The 17,931-nt window shown below is 50.1% G+C and overlaps 7 protein-coding genes across 7 annotated transcripts; 5 read left to right on the plus strand and 2 right to left on the minus strand.

Annotated features, from left to right (window-relative positions):
- Nucleotides 1-253: 253 nt before the first annotated feature.
- Nucleotides 254-1,608, plus strand: T069G_03378 (uncharacterized protein; the record flags this gene model as incomplete). The annotated part of the gene is made up of 2 exons (XM_056170588.1): nt 254-277; nt 349-1,608. The coding sequence occupies 2 exons, from the start codon at nt 254-256 to the stop codon at nt 1,606-1,608; spliced, it is 1,284 nt and encodes a 427-aa protein (XP_056031480.1).
- A 2,625-nt stretch (nt 1,609-4,233) lies between these two features.
- Nucleotides 4,234-5,147, plus strand: T069G_03379 (NADPH-dependent FMN reductase domain-containing protein; the record flags this gene model as incomplete). Its single annotated transcript, XM_056170589.1, has 3 exons — nt 4,234-4,260; nt 4,477-4,722; nt 4,815-5,147. The coding sequence occupies 3 exons, from the start codon at nt 4,234-4,236 to the stop codon at nt 5,145-5,147; spliced, it is 606 nt and encodes a 201-aa protein (XP_056031481.1).
- A 313-nt stretch (nt 5,148-5,460) lies between these two features.
- On the minus strand, nt 5,461-6,415 carry T069G_03380 (methyltransferase domain-containing protein; the record flags this gene model as incomplete). Its single annotated transcript, XM_056170590.1, has 3 exons — nt 5,461-5,961; nt 6,027-6,204; nt 6,291-6,415. 3 exons carry the CDS (start codon nt 6,413-6,415, stop codon nt 5,461-5,463), a joined length of 804 nt encoding a protein of 267 aa, XP_056031482.1.
- A 676-nt stretch (nt 6,416-7,091) lies between these two features.
- On the minus strand, nt 7,092-8,224 carry T069G_03381 (uncharacterized protein; the record flags this gene model as incomplete). The annotated part of the gene is made up of 4 exons (XM_056170591.1): nt 7,092-7,467; nt 7,609-7,840; nt 7,906-8,059; nt 8,156-8,224. 4 exons carry the CDS (start codon nt 8,222-8,224, stop codon nt 7,092-7,094), a joined length of 831 nt encoding a protein of 276 aa, XP_056031483.1.
- A 3,661-nt stretch (nt 8,225-11,885) lies between these two features.
- On the plus strand, nt 11,886-12,455 carry T069G_03382 (uncharacterized protein; the record flags this gene model as incomplete). Its single annotated transcript, XM_056170592.1, has 1 exon — nt 11,886-12,455. One exon carries the CDS (start codon nt 11,886-11,888, stop codon nt 12,453-12,455), a length of 570 nt encoding a protein of 189 aa, XP_056031484.1.
- A 969-nt stretch (nt 12,456-13,424) lies between these two features.
- Nucleotides 13,425-15,864, plus strand: T069G_03383 (SET domain-containing protein; the record flags this gene model as incomplete). Its single annotated transcript, XM_056170593.1, has 7 exons — nt 13,425-13,621; nt 13,688-14,149; nt 14,206-14,400; nt 15,120-15,159; nt 15,232-15,262; nt 15,321-15,355; nt 15,421-15,864. 7 exons carry the CDS (start codon nt 13,425-13,427, stop codon nt 15,862-15,864), a joined length of 1,404 nt encoding a protein of 467 aa, XP_056031485.1.
- A 515-nt stretch (nt 15,865-16,379) lies between these two features.
- Nucleotides 16,380-17,315, plus strand: T069G_03384 (BTB/POZ domain-containing protein; the record flags this gene model as incomplete). Its single annotated transcript, XM_056170594.1, has 3 exons — nt 16,380-16,435; nt 16,499-16,625; nt 16,701-17,315. The coding sequence occupies 3 exons, from the start codon at nt 16,380-16,382 to the stop codon at nt 17,313-17,315; spliced, it is 798 nt and encodes a 265-aa protein (XP_056031486.1).
- Nucleotides 17,316-17,931: the final 616 nt, after the last annotated feature.

Raw genomic sequence — 17,931 nt, forward strand, 5'->3', positions numbered from 1 at the left:
CTCCTCCGGACGATAGACCCAATGCGGACAGCAGACTCGTGAAAGGGCTCTTGACGCAAATCTTACTCTGTCACAAACAACATCCCGTCGATTGTCTCCTTTTCTTTTGCATCCATCGGACTCTCGTCCTCCTACATGTCTCTCGCGGCCGGCGAGGATGTATCTACACAGTCGGACGGCGCAACGTGCTGATGCTAGCGCACAGCTGTCGCAATCAGCTCGCCACCTTCGTAAGCTAGTGAGGCGGGACGGGATGGGCAAGAGCATCATAGGAATTGTATGTCTACGTTGGAAGAGATGAGGAATGCTTGAGTTTCTGGATTGCTGACCCCAAGACGCTGTTCATAGATCATCATAGCCGCTGTTATTGGAGTCGCCGCTCTCGCACTCCTCGTAATATGCATCAGGAGAAGAAGAAAGGGTAAAAAGGCGAAATACGAGCGAGCCCATGGCGACGACACCACCGAAGTAGCGTCCACCTCCCGTGCAGCCAACTCATCAACGGCACCAAGAAGTGGTCGATCTGGTAACCCTCCATCTGCTTCGGCAAACCGCAACAATGCCGCCGCTGGCAATGTGGATCGCAACACTTCGGTTCGCTCGGTCATGACCCTGCCGGCTTACCGCCAGATGGCTTCGACCAACGAGCAGGTTCTAGGGCGAGAAGGCGAGAGAGATGGTATCGATGTCATTGTCGACTTGCCTACCGAAGAGGAGCTGGAAGCGCTGCGTGATGAAGAGATGGAAAGCATGTATCAGATTCGGCTTGCGAGGCGGCAGATGATTGAAGAACAGCAGCAGCGGAGGGTGGAGCGACAAGAAGCCCGACGACGAGGCGACACTGCGGCCCTTGCAGACATTCGTGTCCGCACCCGGGCTGCGAATAACAGTACCGCTATCGACGAACTTCGGCGGGAAATGGAGCGTGCAAAGGAAAATAGGAATCTTTCCGTGTCGAGCGTATCTTATGCGGACGTTGGGCTGGCTCGCCACGACGGCACAAGAATCCGTGCCAACAGCAGCGAGAGCGAGCGCGTTGGCCTACTCTCGGATTCTGCCAGCATCGGCATGGCTGATGTACGATCCCAGGCGCACGGCCGTGGAATGAGCGTGGGTTCTGTCATCAGCATGGACAGCAACTTCCCCTCGCCCGCATTGACCCGGTCGGGAGAATCGCATACCAACACCCCGGGCCAGGCTCAGAGCGAAGCAAGAGCAGGGTCGAGCCCCGAGCTTGTGGAGGCGGACTTGGGCGAGGAAGCAATGCCGCCTCCAGGCTACGAAGATGTTTCTCTGGATGACGACGACTTCCAGGATCGACCACTATCGCATATAACCGAGCCGCCGCCAGATTATCCCGGGCACCATCGAACGGATTCTCAGCGAAGCCAGAGGAGCCAGAGGAGCCAACGAAGCCCGCCATCACCATCTCTTGTGTCGGCTTCGAGCGAAGACAATTCAACAGATAACCGGAGACTGTCCACTCGCGGTGTTGGTGGCATCCCTCAACTGCCGAGTCTGAGAATCAGTGAGCTCCCATCGATTGCGGTCGAGCCTCCAAGCGCACAGCCGCCGTCGGAGCACGACCCGGCTGAGCAAAGGCAGTAAATATCCACCATGGCGAATATGGAAACATCTCTTTCCCATATTCTCTCCTCCTCTATCTCTCTCTGTGTGTGTATCGACGGGAATGAAGCTATGATTTTATGGACGACTTTTTTCTTTCTCAATTTCTAATGCTTGGACTTTTTTGCTTGGATTGCAAACGGATGCGAAGCGGGCGTCATACTGTCCATACTGAGTCCCTCTTCGGAGACGGATGTGTTTGGTTTTCTCTCTCTATTTGTGTTTTTCATGGGCGGTGTTTTGGCGAGGAAAGGGGAGGGTGCTTTTGCATAGAAAATAAGGATGAATCGAGAAGTGTGGATTTATGTGAATAGTACAGCAGCATAGGAAGTCTCACCATTTATAGCCTATATTACTTACAGTTACCTACCTTTATTTTCCACCTATGAGCAGTCGCGATTTGAGGTTATGCATATGAATCCTACATATTTAGTTTAGAAGAGGTGCAAGTGTCATTTGTGACGGTAAGTGGACCGCAGAAACGAGACGCGTTCATGCTTCTGCTTCATTCTACGAGGTATTACAGCCTGGATGATCTCAAGTTGAGACGCGCTTAACACGTGGTTGGATAGCAGATTTGACACAAGATATGTCTGAGACAACCAACTGACCGCCATTGTCTGTTGAACTGAAGGAATCGAAGGAATTGTTGTCTCTCTTCGATTCGCTCGTCGTAAATGCATCTTCTGCAGCTCTGCAGTTTATTGGCTTTTCGGCACATGGCTTGTCGCGCCCCCGCAGGGCTGGGCATCCTGGGTTCTTTTTTTTCTTTGGACAGCGCTTAGACCAATTTCACGTGCCGAACCATCTCGCCTCTTTTAGCCTCTGCGGCCTCAGTTGCTTGTCTCTGGATACTCGTATCATTCTAGCTCGGTTTTTTGCGTCGCGTCGCCGCTGAGGGGGAAAAGACAGAGAGGGAGACAGAGAGGGGAAGGACGGGATCGGGGGACGGGTCGGGACTCGCTCCGTGTCGGAACATCAAGGATGCGGTTGACGTACTCGTATGCCAGAGCCCTCGTAGATGATCAGCAATTGCCAAATTCGAACAGAGTCTCCCATCTGATTTCAAACATGACGGCAGCCATTCGCATTTTAAGCTCATTTCTCATCTCTCCCTTTCATTTTGTCGAGCGGACTGCTGGAGCGGACCTTGAGCGGACACCGCGAATTTTTTTTTTTTTAAGCTTTTTGGCGTTGGGAACTGTGTTTGCGCTCGGTCTCACTGGCGTGATGCAGGTCAGCAGCACCAAGTGGCGCTTCGCTCGATAGCCGGGCGACGTAGCCGAGGGACGCAGGACGCAAGATGGTTCAAGTTTGTTGCCATTTGCATGAGGTGGTGGCAGTAGGCGGGCCAAGAACTGGCGGTAGAGTTTTGGTTGACGAAGTGCTGAGGGACGCTGGGAGAAGAGAACTGAGAGAGCAGGATGACCAACGATGCTGTTGTTGCCGTTGCCCTTGTTGTTGACTTGAAGCGACATCAATTGGTTCCCCCAGCGACCCGGTTCACGGCACAGCAGAATCTCGTGCAATTCGAAAGATGAAACGATGCATGGCTGTTGCTGCTGCTTAGAAATTGGCCCTGCAAGCTTAGATATTCAGTCGTAGCAAGGGGACCTCATGGCGTCTTCCGATGGGGAGAGCAAGGGAGCTCTTTTGTTGGCGATGGCCCCACCACATCAAACTTGCAGTTCACCGGGATCTCTGTGACAGAACCTCATTTCGACTTTATTCCGCATTCGCGAAATGACCAGGAGTCGCATCGCGTATCTCGCATATTGATTGCAAAGAGAAGAAAGAAGAAGGAAATATAAACAAGAATCATTAATAAACATGAAAACCTGCAAAAGCGTCAGACATCCCACCTTGAAATAACTCGAGCCGCGCGCGTCCTGACTTATCAAAGCTTTAGCTAAGCTTCTGCCCGACTCCACCGGCAAACCCCTCTATCCACCCGCGATCCACATGCGGGGTGCGGCTACCAGTTTGTCAGGCTGAAGTAATGCTGAGATGTTGCTCGATTTGCCATGCGGTGCTTGTTAAGTGCCGCCCTACGACAGAGAGAAGAGGCCCAGAACAGAAACTTGTCAACAAGGTACCGATACGCGGAGACAAGGCTCGATGGCAAAATGCTGGCAAATGCTGACACGATGATGACTTTGGGCTGGTCTGATTCTTTTACCCAAAAGTAGGGGGGCCATGATTACCAATTGCGGCCAACACATTCCAGCCACGCCCAGCACGGGAGGGAGAAACGAGGCTTCACGTATCGGTTGACAGCCCCGGTACCTCGTACCTTGCGGTGCCATGATCTCATCGGCCCTAGATGATTTGTAGGTACAGGTAACCAATGCAGCAAGGCGTCCACACCACTTCTTTGGTTCAGGTTACCTTACCGAGAATGCAGCCGTAACCTTTGCACTAACGCCAATTGATCCTCTTCCGCGTCCAAGTCCCAGCCCAGCTGTCCCGGCCTTCTCGTCTCAGCTATAAGAACTCAGGGTCCCCCTCTGCCAAACTTAGAAGCCTCATCACAATCACAAACAGTCTTCTGAACAAGCATCTTCTTTTCTTCTTTTTTTGAGATACCCCCACTACATAATAATCACAATGGCTCCTAAGATTGCTATCGTCTACGTAAGTTGGAGCTTCTATTTGCTGTCTATCCCAACGTCTACTCCTACCTCCTCTACTTCCTCTACCCAATTGGGTGGGCTACCGCTTCCCCTCACAGCAATTGGCAACACAAACTTTGAAAGAAGTCGTCAACAACGCCTATTACAACTCCCAATGCCTTATCACAGCTATCCCATGCCTTTTATGAATCCATTGCTGACGTGAATCCCCATTTAGTACTCCATGTACGGCCACATCCGGCAGCTCGCCGAGGCCGAGAAGAAGGGTGCCGAGGCCGCCGGCGCTCAGGTCGACATCTACCAGATTGCCGAGACCCTCCCCCAGGAGGTCCTCGACAAGATGTACGCTCCCGCCAAGCCCACCGACATCCCCGTCCTTGAGGACCCCAACGTCCTCACCCAGTACGACGGCTTCCTGTTTGGCATTCCCACCCGTTACGGCAACTTCCCCGCCCAGTGGAAGGTATGTTCTCTCTCATGAATCCCGCATGATATATGATCATGATCCGTCCTACTCAGCATAGAACAGCAACACTAACATAATCTCAACTACAGGCTTTCTGGGACAAGACCGGTGGCATCTGGGCTTCCGGCGGCTACTGGGGCAAGAAGGCCGGCCTCTTCATCTCCACCGGTACCCCCGGCGGTGGTCAGGAGTCTACCGCCATCTCTGCCATGTCCACCCTCGCTCACCACGGCATCATCTACGTTCCTCTTGGTTACGCCAAGACCTTCCCCGATGTCACCAACCTCGAGGAGGTCCACGGCGGCTCCCCCTGGGGCGCCGGCACCTTTGCCGGCCCCACTGGTGCCCGCCAGCCCTCCGAGCTTGAGCTCCGAATCGCCACCACCCAGGGCCAGGCCTTTGCTGAGTCTCTCGGCAACTGACTACATGGCAGCAAGGAGAAGAAGGCTGCAGTTAAGACTGCTGCTCCGACCAATGGATCGACGCCTGCTGCTAATACTACTCCCGCACCAAAGCAGGAGCCTGTCCCGGAGAGAGAGGATGGCAAGGACAATTTCTGTGGTTTGCCAGTGAAGTGCTCCATCATGTGATGGAAGTCAAAGAAACGTTAAAAAAAACATAATTTATATCCCCTGCAATTCTTTGCTTTAATATCAAACAAAATACCTAGTACCTAGATGCAATAGAATTGAAGTACATTATTCTTTCTAACTACGGCATCATTTTGTGACTATATTACAAATGTTCCTTCTTTCGTAGCGCACAAATCTCCGCCATACAATCAATGGAGAGTATGTCGTGGCTCATCTGTTTTGCGCTCTTCCCAATCATCAGGTCGTCGATGAGCTGGTACAAATATGATATCGTAGTCTCTTTCGACGATCCCTTCCCAGCAGGGTCTCCTCCAAACGGTTCCCAGTAACTAGTCTGCAGATCCTCAATCACATATAATCCTCCGGGTTTAACGGTTTTCCAGAGGACCTCGAGGGATGCGATTTGCTGATTCATCGTATGACCACCATCGTCGATAATGACGTCGAATAAGCCGTCTGCCGTTGCCTCTGCGGAGAACCTTGCAAGAAAGACGGTGTCTGCTTGATCGCCGATGAACACATGTGCGTTGGCGGTTTTGTCCTGGTATTTTTCGGCACACTGCCTATCATACTCGATGAAGTAGAGATCGACGAATGGCAGGTATTCGAGCCAAGTGTAATAGGACGCCCCTGGGCCGTAGTCCTGCAAAAAAACAGTTATAAGCCGGCCGAATCGGCATAGCAAAATGGATAGACGTCTGTGCTCACCATGTTGCAGCCGAGTCCGATCTCCAAGACCTTTAGCTCTTCATCTCGAATGCTGGATAGGTACTTGTCGTACATGAACTGGTATTTGTGCGTGGTGACTTTGTCGGTGCCGTATTTTCGGGCAATCTGCTCAAATTTTGGACGTCTGCTGGTGGAGGATTTGTCGCTGGAGCTGCTTCTATAGTGCTATCAGCTGCATGTTCCGCCGGAGCTCGGTTGGCACTTGGCTGGGTGGAATTTGATGTTCTAAGGGGCAATACACACAGATGAGGGACGAGATTCCCCTGGATGGCCTCTGCTGTTACGCTAACCCACTGGTTGGAAATGGCATAGAGAAACAAGCAAGCTGCTATGACGAAGGCCAGAGACAAGGTCCGATTGAGTGACATCGTGACGTTGGATTCCGGCGATCCTCAAGTGCGAGAGACAAGGGTCAAGACGTCAATGGATAGTGGCGAGTCCTTGTTCCATTACGTGAAGTTTGAATGGTTTACATTTCTACAAGAGTCAAGAGATAGGAGGCATGAGAATGTAGTGCTGTTGTAGCTGGTAATTGTGAAGGTAGTTACGACCCGTCTCTTAGTTTGTCTCTCCCCAACCTGCCAACTGCCTCTTCTGCCTGCCAACTGCCTTCCTAATAATAGGATCTCCTCCTGCACACCTTATCATAATCCATTGCGAGGAAAGAAGAACCAGCACGTACAAAAGGAACTTGGCACCTGATAGGTATCTTACTCATTTCTTTGTCAAGCTATAGCCTGTACCTTCTATGGAATCTTGCGAGATAACGTATACGACCCTATCGCCTGCACACTTGGCAAGCGCAGCCCACGGCTCTCGTCTGCCGAACTCATTTCTCCAACTTCAAAATCACACCATCATAGAACGATAATCCATACAAGGTAGGTACGTCCCTGACTATATACGTATTCGTATTAAATAAAAACGCTGCTTGCCTCTTTTTATGCTCCGCTGCGTAGACTCGTTTCATAAACTCTAATTTTGCACCGAAATAATAGCAATGGAATCTTTCCTTGGCCACCCCCGCACTCTCTTTTTTCATCTTTACTTCCTGTTCCCCCTTTTACCGAACAGGTCTGTCTCGGAACCAAAAAAGGGATTCGGCTGGAACGGCGTGAGAACATGCGGATCCGATTGCAGCTCGCCGTCATATAACCGCTGCCGCTCGTCTCCAACAGGGGGCGCTACTTTAATTTCTCCGCGATAGATTTCAATCACGGAGACGACGGGCAGGGCGAGAAGAAGCATCGATAGAAGCTGGCCGAAGCTCCAGTCCTTCTCCCCCTCGTCACTCAGCTTTACTGAGGGATGCCCAAACGCCTGAGAAAGCAGAATGATGCGGATCGCCGCTCCAATGGCAACGGCCGCCATGAGGATCCATCCTACAATCTGTATAATCCTGTAAAACTTCTGCTTCCGACTATGCAAGTACCACGTCGCAAGAACGAAAATGATGACATTTCCCGCCATTGCCGCAATAGTACCAACATACGACAACCCGGCATTGGACGGAGATTTTTCTCCGTCAACTTTCCAGACACATGCCACGGGAAGAGTCGACTTGTCCAGTCCCTTGGCCACGGTCTGGAGGACAAAGACCCCGGAGACAGTCGACAGTGCCAGGTTGACGAACATGAGCAACTGTCTCATCCATCTCAACACCCAGTCGCGACGATAGTCTCGGACTAGCGCCAAAAGCGTAGCATTGTGCGTTGCCATGGATAGGAGGGAAAGCATCCAGATTAGGAAGAAGTGATACGGAACAAGGGAGTTCATCTTGGCCAAACCAACGCCTGCGAAGCCTTTCATTTAGCGTCGTGCTACCAGGAGATATCCGGGGTTCGTGCGTGCAGCTTACTTTGGATGCCGATCCCTTGCATGATCTGTGAGTCGCTGTATCCATTCAGTAATTTTCGCCGGGTTGTTGACTCTCTGCCTCGGAAGTCTGCAAGAATCACGCTGGCAGATAGGATGATGGCCAGGCCGGCCGTGATCATGAAAGAAAGGAGAATCTGTTGGCAACGGTCAACACAGCTCGGGCAATAGGGGAGCCCCAAGCACTGCTCCTCCACGGGATATTTCTTTGTCGCGAGTGCCTGTCAACGTACTCCTTGCCCTGCGACACCCGAATCACTGGGGGTGGACTCGGGTGCGGACGTGCAGTTCAGTGTCCCCATGATGAAAAGATGGTATTATCGACTGGGGCGTTTACGAATTTACGAACAGCATCAAATTTCAAAAATGAGCCCGCCTGCGCCCGTCTACTTTAAAAAGCAAATTTACCTATGACGCCTTGGCAACGGTGGGGAGCTATTTTTACCCAATGTGTTCGTATGACATCTACGGACAACACCGATGATGATATTGGGCGGCTCGCTTTGAAACGCCCAAAGACCTGTTTGGGCTGCGGGAGCCGCTCATCTTTGACTGGCTTAGATTGTTTGCCTCTGCCACAGTGGCTCGTGGCTCGGTTTTCTGGGCGACAAGGCTGTTACATGGCAAGCCAGACAATGCGGAGGGCAGGATTCAGGAAGACCAGGGTCTGCTTTCGCTCTACCAATCCCAAAGGGAGAAAGCCTTGGATGATGATCATCACTAGCCACCTTGACCTGGGCCAGAGGTGCACCGTCCCACTTACTTTGCTGCCATAGAACCCCGGCAGTTGGCCAGGATGACTCCACCAAGCGCTGGAAAAGAGGCGCGTCTGGCAACCCTGCAGCTCGGGAACCCTGTCTGTCCACCTAGCTCTGCATCCCGTCATATTTGAGTTTGCATGTTTCCTAGTTTGAGGCCCGTTTTGGGAGGAGTGCTACTGCAGGGTATCATGATTGCTCGCCAGCGCCGATACTGGGAAGAGACACCACAGCGAGAATCACATGAGGGGAACCTCATCTTCTGCCGTGTCAGCCTACCACCACGAGACCGGCTTGCCTAGCTCATCTATTCTTAAATGAATTGTGACCGTTGGGCGCCGGAAATGGAGAGAGACAGCTACATGCTCTGCTGCTAGCACAGGGTAGTACTACCTTCATATGCATGTCTATCATTGCTGTCGCACCACATTGACCCTTGGTGAAATTGCATATTGAGATTGAGATTCCCTCGCTGATACAAGTGCCGTGCTTCGGCAGGCATGCCAGCTGGGTTGTATGTTTTGTCTTCAAAGGGGAAAACAAAGGGAAAAAGAAGTTCATGACCTGTGGCTGTGTCCTCCCTTGCCTTGTTCGGCCACCCCCGTTGTCTTTCTTAACTTCAAACCCCCCAGTTATCGGGACAGACGTGCGGCCGACGTCTTTGACAAACTCCACTTACTCGCCTCTACGGAGACAATTAACCAATCCAATGTGCCTGCTGGATAGCTGTAATCACAGGGATGATGACTTGGGTTCTAAAAAAATCATCAAAAAATCTCAGGAAAGCGATTGAAACTTTTGTGATAGAAGCATGGGGTGCTACAGTACTCACTCGTACTTCGTGCCGCGTCCTCGTACCGTCTGGCCACCATCTCATCTCACCAACAGACGACGCAATGCCAGCGGACACATTCATTTCTGAGACACCTGAGACATTACAGCACAAACGCCCCGTTACCGGCCGACTGGATCAATCATATCGACTTCTCTGTGCTCTGGGCAGAGCAGCCGTGCAATATGAATCAATGCCGTGTAACGCTGGCTATCCCCGATTAGACTCTCGCCTCTCAGCCGAGACCATTGGGGAGATCTTTAGCGCTAGTCGCCCGTAATAACGATCGCCGCGCCAGATGCCCTGTCTGTCAAGTTGCGCCTTGTTCAAGGGATAAAATCTTGTCCCCTATCTTCATCAAACCAAGCTTAGCGCCAAAGCACACACGCGTGATCCACGTGCAGCACAAACGTGAGCCGTCCAGGCTCGATGGCCCAGCTATTTGGATCGGTCAAAGATGCTTGTCGCTAGCGGACATGTCGGGCGATAGCCATTGTCGAGAGGCGGACGGCCGACGCCGTCAGTTGGGGCGACTGTACTCCCTGGTCACCGCGTTGGCCGCGATGGTAATACCAGCATCATCCGTGCAAGTTACGAGAGAGGATGGAGCATCGCCCCTTTGAGACCTGGAGAACTACCGGTGGATCGAGGATGCACTTATGCGTGCGAAATCGCTAACACCGGCAGACGGTGGCGGACGCCAACAACACCGAACGCAAGTGAGAATGGCGAGTGGGCCTGGACGTTGACAAAATGCTCCTGTGCGTGCTTCAGGTACAAGCACGCACACAAACGCAGCTTTGAGAGAGTCAGTGCGTCGTCTCCTTTGCGAGGCCAACACCTTACAGGCATAGAGAGCACTGGTGCGGGCGTAGTAGTATTATCAACGTTGCCTTTGAAGTTCCAGCTGAACCGACCGCCGCTGGTTAGGCACGAGAGCCGTATATCGTACAAGGGCATATCAGCCCTTGCTCACAACAACATGTTCCCCATGCGGTTCACCCGGCTGGACGGTTCGCTGTTAGGCCCTCTGAGACTGCAATCTTGCACACATGACCCAAGACCCAAGAGCTTGACAGGTTTGTTAATGGCCGGGGAAGTGAGCCGGCCAGCGGTGCACCGGAATTGAGTAGCATTTTCATGGTCCACGCCCACCCCAAAGAGTAACGACTCGATTTTACGGGAGCGTTGGTTGGTGGATAGCCAAGAGATGAAATGGATATGTCTAAGAGTTGGAGCATGCCAATGCGGAAGCGGCAGAATCATCTCCATACCTAAACTCCCCCACGCATGAGGTGATGCTATATTCCGCCCCCTTGCCTTCAATCTGCTAACTTTGTCAGTGCCGCGAGCTACCGTAAGGTATCCATGCAGATTTGGCCAAGCTACGGGATCTATCAGTCGGCGATTGTGCGTTTATCCTGTCCCCAACGGGGCTAGCTAACCATGCTGTCGGTCCCATGTCCAAGCAACCACGATGGTCGGGGAGGGGTTCTGAGTCCTCCTGGCTGAGAATCTCGCTCGGCCGTAGACGGTGACAAGGAGAAGGGAGGAGGCAAATACGGGGATTGGGCGTTGTGTTCCCTTGGTGGAGCGCTTTCCATGTGCGCTTCCTTTGTTTCCATTGCCATGCTTCCTCGAAAATGGCCCACCGACCATGTTCCAGGCGAATTTGTCTCAGCTGTACGGAGCAGATGAAACCCAACCAACGGCGGGTTTATGAGGAAATGCCACTGAGATCCCAACGTGCGGGTATGCTCGAGATACCGCGTGGGTGCATCTAAGCCGGCGGCCCATGTCCTTACATCCACTCCCCCCTCTTCCTGTTATGCCACCTTTGCGGCGGCGCTTCCCGTAGTCAAGTGGTTTTTGTTATTAGATTGATCCAGGATAATCTGCCAGAAGTAGCACTTGGACGACCCGGGGTTGCAGGCTTATATTCCCTCTGCATGCCTTGTCTTGCATGATATTATCGAGATCAATCTTGTCGACAAATCTCTCTAGCCCGCCATGATCGTCCTTCCTAGACCTACTATGACTCCGAATCTGGGAGGCCCTAGTGCTCACAACACAGCTTTTGAATCTTCTACCTCACGATTCATCCACCACTATCATCATCCTTACATCAACCATCAACACCAACATCAAACTCTACATCAACATCAGCCCCTACAGCAACCTCATAGCCCCCATCACCACAGTCCATCGCCTGAGATGAACCATCAACCTCTGCACAGTTACCCGCCCCAAAGGCAAACCCAACCGCTCCAGCAGCAGCAACAACAACTCCAGTTCCAGCACCAGCACCAACATCAACAGTATCATTCCCCGCAACTTCATCAATCCTCTCACCATCGGCAACATTCACGAACCATGCCGTCCCTCATCGAACGTTTACCGCAAGAGCTTCAGAGACTTGTCTTCTCTCACCTGGACTACCAAACCCTCATCTACCTGTCCACCATGAACCGATACTTTCATCAAACCATAAACCCTCAGAGGATGGCTGATCCAGCAGACAAGGCACAGTTCGTCATGAGAGCAGCGAAAGACTTTGCACAGCACCGTCCTAGCGAAAAGGGGCATGACTACAAGCCTGGCAACTTCGAGTGTTACATCTGCTTTCGCGTGCGGTCGCCGGAGCATTTTGACATGCTGCAGCCCCAGTCCATCTACGTCGATGCCCATGGACACGCAATCCGTGATCGAGAGCCAGACTCGCGGTCGGATAGACTCGTCATGCTTCGACGGTTCTGCATCTCTTGCGGTGTAGAGACTGGGATACACGCCCCCTTTGACTGTCTCACGACAAGGACGGGACGGGACCTCTGGGTCTGCAGGTGCAGGAAAGTCTGGTCCAAGCCTGGCTGCCTGCGTTGTCCCGACTGCCAAGGAGACTGCCCTCTTCGACCGAGGAGGAAGCTGGGCGTGGACCGGGTATGATTTTGCATTTGAACGGTCGCGGCTCGAGTGGTACTCGATCACGTTATCGAAGTCATTGATTGGTGTTGGAGTCAGGTACATCAACAACCCTCGGCGTTTGGGCATAATAACAAAGAGCGTGGATGGGATCTTGGACAAGACATAATTACGGCCTAGCGGACTGGGACCCTAAAGGGTAGCATCGTCACACAAGACGGGAATGGGCACAAGGAGAAACCATGCATTGCTGGCGTCAACGGAGGGGGCAAAGGGGTTATTGGGGCTTGAGCTTTGGCGGTTAATATTAGAAGGCGCTTTTGGGTATAACAGGAAATACATCATTCACTCAAGTTTAGTTAATACAATATACCATACCATACTGTATCTACTGCTGTGTCACAGCGTCCTCTTTGACCACAGTGAATGTTTGCCATGGTGAGATTTCCGTTGGAGGGCAAACGGCGGTGTGGGTGCGGCGTCTTGCCGTGGAAGGGGAGTGTCTTCTTTCCGCTGGGTGAGTGATCGAGTGTCACGACAGTCCATGATACTGATTTGGAGTTTATCTTGGCTTCATCTTTATCTTTGGATTGATCACCTTCGAAACATTTTGCTCTATGACCGCCTTTGTTGCCGCCCTGTGGGATGAAAACGTGACTCGAAGCAAACGGACCTTTCTATTTAAACAGTAACCAATTTCTTTCCTTTTATTGTTCTTCACTTCTTCACTTCGTAAATTTCGTTCACCTTAATCTAATTTTTAACCATAAGTAGCACTATGTGCCTTTAACTCCTCCTCTTGGCTACTCCGATGTTATCTTATCTCATCTACTTCTCCATTCCTTCCCGGCTCAGATCACCACATATACTCAGAATTTATTTTACTTGCTCAACTTTCTCATTCACCCCAATTTAATATACCAATTTACTATCAACATGGCCTATTCATTAACAGTAGCAGCTCTCCTACACCCATGGTCGGGGCGCATCGACATGGCTTCCCGTTTGCCTCTGCGCCGAGATGAATGGGCCATCTCAAACAGTATACCATTAACTGTCGACAGATATCCAGCAACGGCAGAGAACTACAAGACAAGGCACAAAAGTTTATCAGTTGATCTCTCATGGCTACTCGATGGTCGGAGAGATGCTGCCGAATGTGAAGTCGCTGAGGAAGAGGAGAGCACGAGGTTGCTTTTCCCCATCTTCGCGAGCTTTACTTTGGGTACGAAATGAAGCTAATGAGCCCTGTTTAGTTCCATTTCAGATACAAAGAGTGATATATTGAGCTCAGGTGATGCGACTTGCGAATTCTCGGATACCATGAGCGAGACGCCTGAAATGGAACCGAACGACACTTGCGAAATTCCAGTGGACACCGATAACACAGATGTCGATTTGGAGATACCCAAGGCCATCAAAGCAGCTTTAATCCCCCCGGCCATAATCAAGACATCACCAGAGCCAATGTATGGCAACGAATACTTCGAAATCGCCAAGTCTAGTGTTGCTGGATGGGGAGCTTTCGCAACGCGGGATCTGACAAAGGGAGGTGTCATACTGAGAGAGATCCCGTTATTTGTGGCCGAAACAGACAAAGTCTTTCACGAATTCTACAAACTTGACGAGAGTGCTAAGAAAGTCGCGCTGAGCCTCCATTCGCATCGTCTCATAAAAGGGGGTACGCCTCAGATCCTCGCAGTGTGGCAGACCAATTGGCAAGTTTCAGCTGCATCTATCAGTGTACTTTTGAAGTTTACTAACATGCGTGTAGTTTTGCTGTTGCTCACCGTGTGTCCGGCTTGTTCCCCATAGCTGCTCGCTTCAACCACGCGTGCGATCCCATCAATAATGTGGAATACGAGTTTGACCATGATAACGGCGTTCTTACGATGATGGTGCGAGAAGATGTTGCTGCTGGAACAGAGCTCAAGATTTCATATGGGAAGAATCTGAGCCCGCAGGACTTGTACATGTGCTATGGGTTTAGATGCAGCTGTGGGGGGTGTAGGGGGCTGAGTGATGGGGAGGTGGCGAGTATTACAATGCATTGGTAACTGATACCAAGATGCATAAGAAGTTATTGAGCAATAAAAGTAAAATGGTCATACGTGGTTGCGTAAACGAATGGCTTGTGGTGGAAATTATCCTCTCTTGGGGAGTCTAGAAAGAGCTGCACTCACGGCAGATGTGCCTCTAGATAGCGTGAGGGCGTATTATATCACTCCTGATTTTTCTTCATCATCTTCTATTATTTAATATGCATTGATGTGTTTATTCTCTGACGTATAGAGTAGTTACACTTGTAGCATTTCGTCTTTTTAATATCCTTGTTTAACTATTTCCCAATTCTGTTTACTAGTCAAGAGATGTATTTTTTAAATTATTATAATGTAACTAATGGCCTGTTTTATCTCTATTTCTAAAACGCAATAACTTGTATCCATGTTAGTGAGCATTGCTGAGGCAACCTACGTGAGTGTGGTTTACTTCACTCATGGCGGTAAGTGAGAGTGACAGCGAGGCGTCGATGCAATTGAACTTCATGGAAGGATAATATAACTACAATCTCATGGCGCTAGAGAGTATATAAGTCGACTCAATGCTAGCTTGGGGACAACAAAGCACAACCTTTTATAACTCGTCACAAACCACTATTTTGTTTCTAAACTCGGCAAGATATTCTAGCAATGGCTTCGTGCGATCGTTGCGAGGCGATATGGGAAATGTAAGTGAAGAACTATTGCAAAATTACCTCGTACAAGGCTAATTTTATACTCTTATACTTGTGTAGTGCTAGAAGTTCTATATCATATTGCGACCTGGAACTTGTATGTGGTGATGGCCGGTCGATACCCGTCCATAAGATAATTGTCTTTTCACAATTAGATTTATCAGATGTCGTTCAAGAAACGCATGGTGGGGTAAGCTTACATATATTGAAGACCAGATCTGTTCTTTTTATTGATTCCTATCTGGGTTTATTTAGGGGGATAAAATACATCTACCATGGGCATATGATATTGAAGACGTTCAACGGCTGGTCGATTATCTATATACTGGCGACTATAAAACAACACCCTCTGACTCGTCTGAGAAGCAGGACAAGGCTTCTGAGCTGATTGCTCATGGTAACTTGCTGGGGCTGGCAGGCGAATACAACATTCATGGGCTCAACTATCTGGCACAGGAAAAAGTCAGGGCAGCCATTCAAGATGAGCCGGAGACAAGCGCCCTGATCGAATGCATACCCAAGGTTTATGAATCGGTAATGAACCCGGACAGCATGATTTTCAATCTCATGATTGAGTCCATAAGAGAGAGAATTGGGCGGACTCCGCCTGACCGTAACACTCGCAGCAGTTTGGACTCTGCAATGCAAGAGGTTCCGGACTTTGCGAGAGGCCTTGCCATGTCTTTTGTGACGCAGTAGCCTCAAAATGAAGTTGTCGATCTAAATGTCTAATATAGCTCTAGTAGCCCCAATACACCAAATTTTTGGTTTTCTTTATGCAGAGATTGCTTGTATATGTTGATTCTGTGACTTGGAGCGTGCAATTCAAGGGATTACGGCGAACCATTTGTTAGCTGGAGTTATGTAAGTGCTATTCACAGCGTGTGGATACCTTGTAGTGGCGCCTTGAACCTTCATCTTTCTCCATAATCCAGCACTAAACAATTGGCGTGTTATCTATGGATCTCGGCAAGCATGGAAAGCTCGGTGGCTTATTCCCATCCAATGCTATGTTAGCACGAGTCAAGCAAGAGAGTGACGGCAAGATGACGACGGAATTGAAAAAGCTCACAACAATATAAGCTACAAGTTTAGCGCCGCCGAGAACAATACAATGCCAACAATCGGCTGGTTTTCTCTTTTGATACCCCAAACAGCTGCATTTTGTCCTGTCAATTATTAATTTGTGCTTTTTTTTTTCTGGCACCGACGAAATGATGCGGTCGCAGCTAAACACATATTATAATGACCTGTGCAAGCAAATGTTGAGGTGAGTAAACACTGCATGGAGTAGTACACTACTAACTTTGTACCTTTTCTTCTCTCCCAACAGCGCCCAACATCGTGGAGAGTTTTGTGATCTTGACATTGTATGCAACGGCCATACAATACCGGTCCACAAAGTCATCATCTGCTTGCAATCTCCAGTCATCAAAGCAGCATGTACTGGTTCGTTTGCGGTGAGTCCACAGATGTGTGTCTGCCGATAAGAGGAGCTATTTCTGAGGCCGTTTGTTCCGTTCGCACCTGTTTAGGAGTCCTGTGGGAGATACGAAATCAAAGACTGCTCTTATGAAACCGTCCAAGGAATGGTAGACTATCTATACACGGGCAATTATGACACTTACACCAAAGAATTACCCAAAGGGCAATCCGAGAAGCCGGGGGAGATTGTACCGGGGCAGCGCGATGTGCTTTGCGAATTAGTCCAGCACGTGAAAATGTTTGGCCTCGCAGACAAGTATCTCATCGACGGGCTTCTTGAGTTATCAAGGAATAAATTCAAGAAGACAGTCAGGGATGAGCGGGACACGTGCGCATTTTCCCAGTTCGTGGCCGAGGTGTATGACTTACAATGCGAGTCAAGCAAAGAACTGCGTGATATCGTGGTTGAGTCTTTCAGAGAGAGAGTCGCGGTGACTCCGCTGAAACCCAACGTCCAGGAGGCTGTGGATGGTTTAATAGACGAGATTCCCGAATTCGCGGGCGATTTGGCCAGGTCATATCTGCGACGGCCAATACTGGGACACTGCACCACTTGTGGGACTCACAAGTTGGTTTCAATATCGACGCTGCAGTGCAGGTGTGAGGAATGTGGAAAAGGCGGCGCGACGCCTTTGGGATCTTGGTACGAAGGAAAATCATACTGAGCCCTCATACCTCCTACATATATCAGGGGAGTGACTACTTGTATCTAATATCTCAAGCACATAGGGAGCCGATGAGCATACTCTGGGGCACCATGATATACTTTTAAAGACTTACTGCAAGAAAATGGCGATGTTATTAGGAACGCTCTCTTACAGCACCACTTATACCACTGGAATAACTACGTCAATGAAAACATGATGGCTTCTTACATATCTTGACTTCGACTTCAAATTTCCACGTGCAAATAGTTGCAGCAGGCTAACGTAGCAAGCGCAGGTACACAAACAATGCAACCATCTTCCGTTCCCCCATTAAGAAAAAGAATTGCCCAGGTAGGCAGCTCATGTGCTTGTCAAGCATGATTGACGCCCTTGACGCCCACCCAGAAAATGCGGCTAGTGGGAGTCCGTCGTATTTAGTATTCGGCATCCGTACCCTTGAAATCGGCGAAGGTTAATGGGAGATCCAGCGGGGTATTAGATAGCCTTAGGTAACTAATAGAGACCGAGTAGCTATTTGTAGACAATATTGAATGAATCCATCTCACAACTCTCTCGCTTTGTCTGTTCTCTCTGTTCCTCCATCATCGGCTAATTAGTCCTGTTGCTTTTGTGT

Source organism: Trichoderma breve, chromosome 2 (genome assembly GCF_028502605.1).
Source record: "Trichoderma breve strain T069 chromosome 2, whole genome shotgun sequence".
NCBI lineage: Eukaryota > Fungi > Ascomycota > Sordariomycetes > Hypocreales > Hypocreaceae > Trichoderma > Trichoderma breve.